This window comes from Parus major, chromosome 19, assembly GCF_001522545.3.
Source record: "Parus major isolate Abel chromosome 19, Parus_major1.1, whole genome shotgun sequence".
Lineage (NCBI taxonomy): Eukaryota > Metazoa > Chordata > Aves > Passeriformes > Paridae > Parus > Parus major.
In genome coordinates, this window is record NC_031787.1 from 4,539,409 (window position 1) to 4,551,934 (window position 12,526).

The following is a 12,526-nucleotide window of genomic DNA, read 5'->3' on the forward strand; positions in this document are numbered from 1 at the left end:
GAACAGCTTCAGGTCAGTCACAACCTGTGGGAGATTGGACACAGTCAGGCCAAGCACAATGGGACAGAATCAGTGACCAAATATTGCTCAGCAGAACCCCCAGGCACTGTTATCCACTCCTGGCTCTGTGTGGAAGGAAATCTCATATGGGATGAATCCCTGGTCACTGATTTGTGAAAGCTGCTGTTGCTTTACATGGACAGAACCAAAATCTGTTCTTTTCATATTGTCAGATATTGTCAAATTTGTAGCAGAAATTTCCCAACAAACACAAGCTGATCATCCTGAGGAGGACTGAGCCTGAAAGATGTGTGTAACCAGCCAGCAAAGTCAGGGGTTCTGGGGGTTTTCAGAGATGTCAGTGGAATTTTGTGGCCTTTTACCACCAGGATGCAGCCCTGCAGATCCCACTCCCCTGGGTGGATGAGTCACTGCAGCATCATTAGTTTGAAGCCATCATTAATTTAAAGGGAATACAGGCTGGAGTGTGTCAGGGCATGAGAGAGAAGGCATAAAAATATTCAATTAAAGAACTGAGGTGGAGGAATAGAGGAGAAAAAAAAGCTTCTGTCCATACCTGATCATTCCTGCTTCTGCCAGTGTGCAGCTTCCCAGCTACGTCTCCAATCAGCTCCTGAGGACAAGAGCAGGAGTTGTGTCAGCATCTCTGTGCTCTGAGCAGGACACTGCACATCAGCACATCTCCCTGCCTGGAAGGGACTCAGCTCCAGGATCCTGTGAGGAACCACGCCACGTGTGCTGGGGAAGGGCAGCTTTGGGCTCTGTGCTTGTGCAGCCCCAAAAGGGGGTGTGGAGACCCTTGGCCGTGCCCCAGGGGGGTCAGTGCCAGCAGCTCTGAAGGGATTTCACAGAGGGACACAGGGACAGCCCTTCCTGTCAGGCAGAGGATCAGGAACAAGAGGCTGGAGGAGCCAAACCTTCAGCCTGCGCTCGTTGGCAGTGTGGATATCCTCATCAGTCTGGATCACACCAAAGACTCCTTTGGACCATTCCTCAGAGATCTGCAAACAGCAGAAACAGCAGTCAACAAGAGTTATTCAATCCAGGGAGGCTGGTCAGGAGCCATTCATTCACCTGACAGTTTTTGAAGGGAAGAAATACCTTTTCCAGGCCACCCAGGATCTTCTCCAGCTCAGTTTTAGATAGGATTCCAGACTTTTCCAAGGCTTTGGCATAAGCCCTGCTCCCCTGGATATCCACCTCAGCCAGCCTCTGGTCGTAGCTAATGGAAGCATTGAGCATCTCCATGATTGGATCTGTGCTTCCACTGAATCTTCCACCCCAAAGTTTATTCCCCTGAGAGAGAAAATAGTAAATTAAAGAGGCCTAATGAGTTCAGATAAATCCTGTGCACTCAATAACATCCAGTGATCCATTTATCTGATACAGAGGCGGTGCTCAGCTCCTTTCAGTGTGACAGCACTGACCAGAAAGTCCCCTGGACTCCAGGACCTCTGGCAAGTGGTTGAAGAGCTGGAGAACACATCAGTGTCAGAGTTATTTACCCCTGAGCTCAGAGGTATGGCCCAGGAACCCTCCAAGATATTTTATGTCTGCAGGACTCTGCTGGGAGTCCTTAAATTACTATCAGGGAAAAGATGCAAGACCAGCACAAATTTCTGTTTTTAGGCCTCGTAAAGGGAGGAAGAACTAAGCAGTCAGTAGGATTAGACTGACATTAATATCCCCTAAATCCTTTTTGTGCTGTTTAACTAACAGATTCTCTGATTGACAAAGAGCTGTTGGCCAGCACAGCAACAGAAGTGGGGCTTTCCCACCCAAACCAGAATTGCTGTGGTGACCTCAGCCCCTGGAATGTGTCACCCACTTCAGAGGGTGACCAAAGGCTGTGCAGGGCTCCAGCTGTGCCCCACAGCAGGGCAGGTGTTGTGTGGGAGCCTCTCCAGCAGTGATTCAGAGCCTGGGTGGCCTCACCTGAGCTGTGTCACCTGCCCAGAAGCTTTTTTGCATGCCCAGGTTGGAGAGCCCAAGAAGTTTTAATTCTGCCAGGCTTGCACTGCAGTGGGTGAGACTTTTACTTGGGCAGAGACAATTTGTCCAAGATTTCAAAAGCAGCTCTGCAGTGCTACCAGTGCACAAAAAGGGATTGGAGGACACCTGAAGGAAGGGAGTAAATACAGCTGCATTGCAGAGTGGACAATTACTGATCTACTTGATTTTTTAAACACCACTAGCAAGTTTCTTCTCATGCTGGTCACTATACCATGGCCAGAGCTGGCAGGACAGCTGGAAGCTGATCTGTGCCAGGGCTTTACTAGCCAGACAAAACATGGTTGAGTAACCTAAAAAATGTTTTCCCTGGTGACTGTTTCCATGTCCCTGTGCCTGAAAGGACAACAGGAGAGAGCCTGCAGAGGTGAGGGTGTAGCCATGTCTGAAAACTGGCTTTGTCAGAAAGCTGAGGGAAGGCAGAGAGAGGAATCAGAATTGAAAATGAAATGTTAGAGATCCTCAGCAATCACTTGGTGCCCCAAGGAGAAAAATGAATGCTAAATTAAAAGCCATTCCAGAGGCTCAGCACTTAAGTGGAGATCAGGAATATCCAGGTGTAACTTCGGTATTTAAAGCTTCCCATCAAAGCACGGAGTGTGTCAGCAGAAACATTGCAACATACACTTTTACAACCGGGAAACCAAAGCTGGGGGATTCCTTTTAGGCATCTCCAGGACTTTTTTGGAGCAGCCTGGCAGTGAGGGCACCGCCTGGAACGCGGAGCAGCGACTCGCAGGGCACAAGGCGAGCTCGCCAGGATGCCTGGTCACGCCTGGGCAGGGAAGGAAACTGCAAATGCCGCTTTTGTGCCGAGCAGTGTTTACACAAGCTGCGGGGAAGTGCCAGAGCACGAGGAGGATCGGCCTTGCCCAGGGGGGGCTCCGGGACAGCCTCGCTCGGCCGAGCAGCCCCGGGAAGCAAAGTTCGCTCACCTCGGCTGCTGCCATCGCTCCCCGGCGGGCACAGACCCGGTCCCGATCCCGGTCCCGATCCACTCCCGGCTCCGATCCCAGCTCCAATCCCGGGCCCGGGCCCGATCCTGGTCACAGTCACGATCCCAGCTCCGGTCCCGATACCAGCTCCAAACTCGGTCCCAATCCCAGCTCTGGTTCCGATTCCAGCTGTGTCCCGGTCCTGATTCCAGCTCCAATCCCAATCCCAATCCCAGCTCCACTCCCGGTCCCAGTTCCGCTCCCGGTGCCGGTCCCAGCTGGAGTCCTGGTCCCGATCCCAGTCCTGGTCCCGATCTCACCCCGGTGTCGATCCCAGCCCGGTGTCGATCTCAGCCCGGTGTCGATCTCAGCCCGGTGTCGATCTCAGCCCGGTGCCGGTCCCAGCCCGGTCCCGATCCCAGCCCGGTGCCGGTCCCACTCCCGGTCCCGATCCCAGCCCGGTGTCGATCCCACTCCCGGTCCCGATCCCAGCCCGGTGCCGCTCCCAGCCCGGTACCGGTCCCAGCCCGGTGCCGCTCCCAGCCCGGTACCGGTCCCACTCCCGGCCCGCTCCCGCAGCTCGTCCCGCCCGCCGGGGCGGGCAGTCCCCGGGCCAGCCCCGCTGCTGGTCCTTGTGCCCCGCCTTGTCCCTGTGCCTCCCAGCACACCCAGGAGCCGCATCCCCGCTTCCTTGTCCCCTTCAACCAGCCCCGCTGTCAAACTCAGCTGGGGAGGAACCCAGTCCAGGTCCCTGGGTCTTTGTCCGGAGCAGCAGGACACTGCCGGTGACATCCAGCTGCCTCTGGCGGCACCACCAGGTCCTTTCACAGCTGGATTTCCAGCGTAGTGCCCTCTGTATCCATCCGGAACAAAGCTCAGACTCTGTTTGTAGCCACCAGTTCATTCACCGCTTCTCAAACATTTCCACTCCCGATTATTTCTTTTTCTTTTTCAGACTTCCAGGCTTGAGGATGTGCAGACCATCACTGTCTACACCGAGAAAAACCCTTTGAACCGTTTCATTGCCAGATTCCTTCTTCTTCTGGAGTCCCTCACTTTTAATGCTCCTTTTTTTTTGTGTGTGTTCATCCTTTATGGATGGCCCTGTTCCAGGCTTTGACAGGAGTTTGCTGAGGGTTTGGAAGAAGGGTGAGCACGAGATTACCTCCAGAATGAGCCAGCTGATGATCAGCCTAAGTGAATTCCTGCCTTCATTCCTTCCTGTGGCCTGTAATGAGCAGGGGTTTGAGACCAAAACCCAAATCCCAATGAGTCAGAGCAGGGTGATGGTGAAAGTCTGAAGACACCGTGGAGCACACTCTGTAACATCTGTGGAGCTCCACAGAACCCTCCAATCTAAAATATTTCACAATTTTAAGAAAAGGGCGGATGGGTGGGAAGTACCAGTGACTGTAAACTACTTATTTCAGTAAGAGACTAAAATGTGGTAATCTTTAAATAATCTTTAAATAATCTTTAAATAATCTTTAAATAATATTTAAATAATTTTCCTTTCATTTTAGCTCTGTGTCACCCAGCACTGGCCATGAGGGACAAAGCCAGACTTCAGCTGAGGATCTGAAGAGAAGGAACCAGAAGATACAAATAGGAAAAATAAGGGGAGTGGCATGGATCAAGAAAGTTTATGGGAGGAAAAGGAATTGTGAGGGGGAGATGAGGAAATCTGTTCTGACACTGCAGGTGTTGAGTATTGGTGGTACCTGTGGCTTTCTTGTTCCTTTAGCTGAGTGTGCAAAATGATTTCCTGGCCAGGGGACCAGTCTGGAGAGTGAGACACGAGCCAAAACAGGAACACAGCAGGGAGGAAGGGAGCAAACACAAAGGAGGTTTGTGGAAAGGTAATTGAAATGTGCTGTTTAAATGCCAAGAGAATGGATTTGTTTTAAGGCCAGAATAAGGCAAGGTTGAGAGAGGTGAGAAGCTGGAAAAAGGGAATTCTGCTGTTGCTGATCCTTCTCCCACGTGTTAAAAGCACAAATGCTCCAAAGGTGCGAGCACTCTGTGTCTCCTGGGGTACTTTGTCTGGAGATTTATCTGCTGACAGTTTATCCTGCCTGTGCTGCAGCCCTTGCCCTAAACTTGGTGAGGCAACACCTTTGTTATTTCAGTTCCCTGTGTGTGTTCCAGACCCGCAGCTCTGAGTCAACAACGCGCTGCTGCCTCAGCACCGGGAGAAGAGGCTGAGCAAAACCTAAACTCTGCAAGGCTGGGGTGGGAAGGGAATGTTGCTGAGTAAAAAGGGACAATGCCAGTGTGCCAGCCTCCCCTGCAAGACACACATCCCCAGCTGCAAGGGAGGAAGAGCCCACCTCCTTCCATACCTGGGCTGAGCTCAGCCCATCCTCACCCCGAAGAATCAAGACGCGAGAGCAGAATTTCAGTGAACTACAGACACCCCAGTGTTTATTAACTCCAGACCAGTGGCACAGGCACAACGCTGCAGGCACGGCATCTCTCCCCACACTCTAAGCCTGTTCCTTGAGCCTCTTGAGCAGCTCCCTCAGCTGCTCGATCTGGGCGGACACGCTGCTCTTGGCGGTGCCACCCGCGGCCGTGTACTGCTCCACGCTGCTCACCACGCTGAACACCTGCGCCACATCACTGCCAAACAGGGGGCTGGGGGCACAGCGGGGCTGTCAGGGGGCTCTGGGCTGCTCCACCTGCCCAGGGCCTGCAGAGAGGCTGAGGGAGTGAGGACGGAGCCTTTTCCCCAAGGGAAACGCTCCTGAGCTTCTGCTGTCTGACATCAGCTCCAAGGGGACACCGAGCAACTTCAGAGCCAAACCCCAATCAGCTCCCTGCTTAGGGCAGAAATGTCTCCCAGCCCCTCCCAACAGCTCCTGCCCATGCCCTGCTGGGGTGGAATGGAGGTGATGTTGTTCCCTTCAATGTTTCCAGCCCCAGGAGGAGCAGCCTTGATATTCAGGATGTTGAGGTGCTGCCCGGCCCAGACACTTTTGGGAAGGCTGATCAGGGCTGCTGCTCCCTGCAGGGAAGTGAAATAACAGAGACACAAACCTGATGCTCTTCAGGTCCTCCAGGCTGAGGTTGTTGATGGTGATGCCTTTGGTCTCGGCCAGGTGGACAGCCTTGCCAGCAGCGATGTGGGCTTGTCTGAAGGGCATCTGCAGGAGGAAGCAGTCAGTGACCAGGCAGCTGGGCTGCTTTTCCATGAGGAAAATGGATGTGCTACTTCTTTTGGCTGCCCTGTTTTCCCTTAGGGCAATGCAAGCTGAATCTGGCAGTGCTGGGGTGGAAGAGGGGAGGATTTAGGAGTAAATTATGATCAAGAAATCTGGGTGTAAATGGCTATGAAGCCCCCCAGGCAGCGCTGCTTGAGATGCCTGTAAAGGATGTGTTTCCAGCTTTCATGGTTGTTGACTGCTCATCACCCTGGGACACAACAGAAGGGTCTCATCCCAGCTCCTCACTGAGCAGTTCCTCTGCATCCAAAGAAAATCCCAACCCCAGCTGTCCCTGGGGCACTTACTCCTTTATGAACCAGGTAGAGAGCCAGGTCAGATGACAGGATCTCAGGGCTCAGTGCCTTCTCCATGTTCTCCTTGTTGATCTGCAGAAAGGAGGGGCAGAGGGAGATGTTATCTACCATCAGCTTCTCCTTGGGGCACATTGGCTCTTAGAGGAAGGGTGAAGCACTGAAGTTTTCACTTTAGGACCAGTCTGGAACTCTATCCCCTGAGTTACAGCATGTGCTCCATGCTCACAGCGAGAGGGTGAATCCTTACCTGGAGGGTGGAAATCACTCCAGTGGCAACCTGGAGCACAGCATTCAGGGTGTCTACGACATCAAAGACGGCCTCCTTGTCCTCCTGCATTGGAACAGCAATGGAAATGGCTCTGAGCCAGCCTGGTGCAGCCCAACAGGTGGAGCAGGCCAGGCAGCAGAGCAGGGATGTGATCCCAGAGGCTCCTGCCAAGGCACTCAGGGTGACACTGGCAGCATCCCCTCCCTCAGCGCCTTTCCCAGCGCACAGCCAGGGGCTGGGCACAGAGATGGAGTGCTGGGACAGCTCAGGAGCAGGACTGTGTCTGCCCAGAGAGAGGCTGTGGAGAGGATCAAGTGCTTTACCTGCAGGTCCTTGTTGTAGGTGCTGGGGAGTCCTTTGAGGACCATGAGAACTGCAGCCAGCTGCAGAGGGAAGCAGGAGAGGCACGGAGTGAGGCACAGAGCAAAGCACAGCCCCAGGGCAGGCTCAGAGCACACAGCCCTTCACAAAGGAAAAGACAAGGAAAAGGAGATTCTCCAGCCCCAATATGAGCAGTTTCCTCTCCCTCTTCCTCCTCGTTGGGGCTCACCCGGCCGAACACTCGCCCGGCTTTGCTGCGGATCAGCTCCAGACTGTCGGGGTTCTTCTTCTGAGGCATCAGGCTGCTGCCAGAGCTGCAGGGAAGGTGTGGAGTGCACTGGTGAGCAAAACCCCCTGGCTGAAATCCCTGATCCAGCCCTCTGAAAAGAACCTCTAAATCCCTTGTGCTCCTGTTCAGGGTGTAGGAAATCAGTGAACTGGGTGTGCCAAGTCCCTCATGTTTCCCACAGCAAAGCCTTTAGCTTTGCACCTTGTCTGGAGCTGCCACACAGTCCCACCTCTCACAGAGGAAGGAAAAGGGGGCTCCCCCCGCAAGCTGCTGCAGGGGTGGTATCAGCAGGTCAGGCTAAGAGATCTCAGGGAGGGAGGGCTGTGTTTGTGGCACCCCAGAGACAAGGAGTCTGCTGGGATTGCAAACCCAGCCAGGCAAGGAAAGGCTCTGGCAGCGTTCCCAGCACAGGAGGAAGCTCTCTCTGCCAGCAGTTCCTGGACAGGACTTACTGGGCTGAACACAAACTTGGTTAGGTTACAAGAATGACAAATAAGTGACCAGTACTGAGGAATATTCACCCTGAGGGTGCCTTTGTGCCAGGCCCTTGATGCTGGGTCAGCCTCGTGCACAGAGGGACCCCAAGCACTGCCTCACCCTCCCAGCCTGGCAGAGCTGAGGAGAACCCCTCAGTAGACACCAAAAACCTACCAGTAGGTATCAGAGAGGGTGAGGAAGCCGAACTCGCTGGTGCTGTAGATGATGAGATCCTCAGCCATCTTGCTGAGGTGGATCATCAGCAGGGTGGCAACTGACAGGAATTCCACTGCAGGCAAGGCAGGAGATCAGGAGGGGGAAAAGGTGCTGGGACAACCCAGGGAACCCTGAGTGATGGATTCCAGCCCCTTCCTCAGTTATCTGGAAAGGTGTCAGGTTCCCCCAGTGCTGGGAGGCTTTGGCTGTGCTTACCCACAAAGTCCCTCTCGCTGACAGCATCCATGCTGTTCAGGCTGATGGAAGCAAAGTCCAGCTCTGCAGGGAAGGGGATGGACACAGGAGGTCACACTGGCCCTGACAGCAGCCTGAATGCACCAGGCTGCCCCAGGGGAGGTGACTTGATATCTATTCATTATCCTCCATCCCCTTGTTAAAGTGCTGCAACACATCCAAAATAACAGCAGGACAATCTGCTGATGCTTCCCAAAATCCCAGATATTGTGAGTAGTCCTGTTCCTCAGTCCCAGGGAGACATTTACCACTGCACAGCAGCTCTCTGTCAATTCCCAGGGGGTTTCCAGCCAGAGCTCCACTGCCAGGGGAGAAAGAACCAGAAGTCACCCGTAATATCCAAACTGATATCTGACAAAAACTGAGCTCTAGTGATGTCACCTCTCTGAAGATTCCCCTCCCTCAGTTCATTTTGATATCACAGTGTGGTCTGAAGCTCATCAAACCCTGAACTCTGGACTAAACCAGATTTTCTCTCCCAAACAGGAAGGGATGCTTAATGGAAGCCTTGTAATCCTTGACTTCAAGAAGGAAGAGAAAAATATTTCTCTTTGGTGAGAGTCTTTGGAGAGGGAAGCTAGGCTGAAGTGTCTATGGAATAGAAAGCCCAGTGGCTCAGAGGATGGACAGATCTGTCTCTTGTCTTTATCTCAGAGCCAAGTGAGGGCTGAGGATCACAATATAAAACACACTTTACCTTCCCAAAGGCAAGACATTGATCCTCCTCTTCACCTCTCCCAGGCGCTCAGAATCGCGGGTCAGAGCAACAGCATGGCTGGGGAGGAACAGGAGAGATGAAACACGGAGATGAAGCTGGAAAATATCCCACTCCAGCAGGTGAGAATGGCCAAAGGACGGAGGACAGGGAGTCTCCCAATCCATGCTTGGATTCCCAGCTGGCCAGAGCCACACAGGGAATTCCTGTTGCAGTTTGCAGGGCTCCCTCTGGTTTGGCACCACCCCTGGCTGTCCCCTCAGCACAGCAGGGCCCCGAGGGTGCAGAGGGTGGGAGGTGCTCACCTGAGCAAGAACTGGCTCCATCGGATGGGCTGAGCTTTCTGCAGGTGGGTGTAGCCAGGCAGGATCACATCGATTTCTCTGGGAGGAAAAGGACAGAGAGGTGAGCAGCAGAACAGTGGGACAGGGACAGGGACAGGGACAGGGACAGGGACAGGGACAGGTCTGCAACTCCCTGCACAGGAGACCCTGCTGCTGCGCACCGGGGTCAGACAAAGGACAAACCCAGGAGTCTCCTCCCCAAAAAGGCCAAAGTTATAGAAAACAGGGACTGTGAGAAAGGACTCACATGGCAGCACGTTCCACCAGGGTCTTAATGAGCTGCAGGAGGTGTGTGGAGATGATGGAGAGGGAATTCTTCATGAACAGCTTCAGGTCAGTCACGACCTGTGGGAGATTGGACACAGTCAGGCCATGAAGGGTGTCACATATGCAGTGACAGCAAGATAAATCCCTCCTTGTCCTGTGTGATGGGAAGGTGCATCTTCTTCTCATCATCTGGTCATATTTATGTGGTAATGTGACCATTTCTTGCTCTCCAGGAAGAGTACCAGAGGCCACTCTGGTCTAAGGTCTCCTGAAGTGAGGTAGAGGAGGAATAGAGAAGGAGAAAAAAAAGCTTCTGTCCATACCTGATCATTCCTGCTTCTGCCAGTGTGCAGCTTCCCAGCTACGTCTCCAATCAGCTCCTGAGGACAAGAGCAGGAGTTGTGTCAGCATCTCTGTGCTCTGAGCAGGACACTGCACATCAGCACATCTCCCTGCCTGGAAGGGACTCAGCTCCAGGATCCTGTGAGGAACCACGCCACGTGTGCTGGGGAAGGGCAGCTTTTGGGCTCTGTGCTTGTGCAGCCCCAAAAGGGGGTGTGGAGACCCTTGGCCGTGCCCCAGGGGGGTCAGTGCCAGCAGCTCTGAAGGGATTTCACAGAGGGACACAGGGACAGCCCTTCCTGTCAGGCAGAGGATCAGGAACAAGAGGCTGGAGGAGCCAAACCTTCAGCCTGCGCTCGTTGGCAGTGTGGATATCCTCATCAGTCTGGATCACACCAAAGACTCCTTTGGACCATTCCTCAGAGATCTGCAAACAGCAGAAACATCACAGTTACCCTTTGCTGTGTCTGGGTCTGGGAGTGTCCCCAGCAAATCCCAGCTCCTGTCATGCCCAGAGATCTCATGCAAACTCTGGGATTTGGGCTGTTCACTACATCCTGATATTCCATATTATTGGTGAGATTCACCTCTCTATCCATGATACTCCTGCACTGTTATGGAGGATTTAAGCATTGCAAGGAAAATTTGATCTTAAAGGTCAGTGATTCCTTCAGCATCATCCACAAAGCTTTTTCCTACAAAACATTGCACAGACTCACCGTTGTCCAGGGTGGGTGAGCAACAACAATGGATATTTTATAAAAGCCCTCCTCTTCCCCCCTACACCTGCTGTGCTTTGCCTCCTGCCAAGTCAGGCAGCCAGACTCAAAATCCCACGTGCCAGCAGGAAAAGGATGTTCTCACTTCACACTGAAATGATTCCTAGTGTCTGCTCAGTCTGAAGAGGACACGAGGACATTTAAAGACACTCTCTAAAACAGCAAGATGCTGTCAGGTAAGGAAAGATTCATTCCAGCACACATGAGAGGTTTTGAAGGGAAGAAATACCTTTTCCAGGCCACTCAGGATCTTCTCCAGCTCAGTTTTGGACAGGATTCCAGCCTTCTCCAAGGCTTTGGCATAAGCCATGCTCCCCTGGATGTCGACTTCAGAAAGTCTCTGATCAACAGTAATGGAAGCGCTGAGCATCTCCATGATGGGATCTGTGCTCCCAACAAACCTTCCTGCCATCATTTTGTCCCCCTGCAAGTAATGAAGGGAAGAGACACAGATTTATGGATACATCCCCTAAAAAACAGTTTCATCCTTATCAAAGTGAAATTGAGGACCATTTCAGGGGTGTTTTTATTCAGTCTATACCAGCAAAACACTGGATTTCAGAGCATGTCACTGTCACTAGAATTAAGCCCTTGAGGTTACAGGTCTGTCTTAGGGATCCTCCAAGATATTTGACTTCTGCAGGACTCTGAAAATAAGCATCAGGGCATGTGGTGCAAGATCAGCATGGAATTCTCTTTTAAGGCAGCTGCTGATCTCTGACCCTTTAATGGACTCCTGACCAAAGGGAAAAAAAAATATTAGAAAGGTAAAGGAGGCAGGGATATAGTGAAAACTGTTCTCTGATCCTTGAAATATTAAAAAATCCCACTCTTATAGGGAGACTAGGAGAAAATATTCAGCTGACAAGGAGCTGTGGGCCAGCACAAGCCACAGGCTCTAAAACACTCCTGTAACTACAAATTGTCTGAAGTTACCGATTAAAGCAGCTGCAGAGCACAATTAGGATAAAACCGGCAGGTTGCAGAAAGGGAGGCCTGGGTGTCTTTGAGTGTTACAAATGCTCGAACGAGATGAAAAGGGCAGAGAAAATCCCCGAGCAGCCCCAGAAGGGCTCGGCGGGTGCGAGGAGCCGGGCGGGCGGCGGAGCTACCATGGACAGCGGGCAGGGACCGCGCCATCAGCAGCTCTGTTCCCAAAGGATCGGAGCAGGGAAGAGCAGGAGGGAACCTGCCGGGGCAGGATGAAGGCTCGGGGGACGGGAGCTCTGCGTTCCAAGAGGGTTTGTCCGCAGGAGCTGCCGCGGGGGAGAAATGGGGGAAAAACATCAAAGTTTTGCAGCTCCTTGCTGGACACCCCGTGATGGGCGCAGGGGACAGGGAGTGAACGGTGTTGGGAGGGAAGGAAGAGGTGTCCAGGTACAGGATCAGAGGTGGGACGGTGGATTATTACAGCAAAGACGTTCGCTGTCCCCTTCTGCATTGAAAACCCAGCAAAACCACTCACAGAATCATTAAGGCTGGAAAAGACCTCCAAGATCAGTCCAACACTTCCAGGATCACCCCTAACCCACGTCCCTAAGGACCACACGGACACCTTCCCGATCCCTCCCAGGGATGCTGATCCCACCCGTTCCAAACGGAGCAGAGAAGGACCCGGAGCAAAGCCAAGCTCCCCCTCACCTCGGCTGCCATTTCGGACGACGTTTTGCTCGTTTGTGCAGCGATCCTGGCACCTGGTGCAACCTGCGGGACAGCGCGGAGATGCTGCTGCGGTGCCCGCTCCAAATCCCCGGGAACCGCTCCCTG

The 12,526-nt window shown here is 53.0% G+C and overlaps 2 protein-coding genes across 2 annotated transcripts in view; both read right to left on the reverse strand.

Moving 5' to 3' along the window:
- Nucleotides 1-3,368, reverse strand: part of LOC107212759 (argininosuccinate lyase-like) — a 7,528-nt gene extending 4,160 nt beyond the window's left edge. Inside the window, exons 1-4 of the mRNA XM_015646358.3 lie at nt 2,967-3,368; nt 1,123-1,317; nt 939-1,022; nt 498-634 (exon numbers count right to left, since the gene is read on the reverse strand). Coding sequence (XP_015501844.1) covers nt 498-634; nt 939-1,022; nt 1,123-1,317; nt 2,967-2,981 — 431 coding nt within the window. The 5' untranslated portion in view covers nt 2,982-3,368. The remainder of the gene's footprint in view (nt 1-497; nt 635-938; nt 1,023-1,122; nt 1,318-2,966) is intronic.
- Nucleotides 3,369-5,362: 1,994 nt separating this feature from the next.
- On the reverse strand, nt 5,363-11,195 carry LOC107212695 (argininosuccinate lyase; the record flags this gene model as incomplete). The annotated part of the gene is made up of 15 exons (XM_033519010.1): nt 5,363-5,603; nt 6,006-6,112; nt 6,478-6,558; nt 6,734-6,817; nt 7,078-7,137; nt 7,305-7,389; nt 8,016-8,130; nt 8,274-8,336; nt 8,561-8,613; nt 9,010-9,087; nt 9,333-9,410; nt 9,619-9,716; nt 9,962-10,018; nt 10,324-10,407; nt 10,989-11,195. Coding segments are annotated over 15 exons (1,401 nt in total), but the record flags the coding sequence as incomplete, so codon positions are not given.
- Between the last annotated feature and the right edge of the window lie 1,331 nt (nt 11,196-12,526).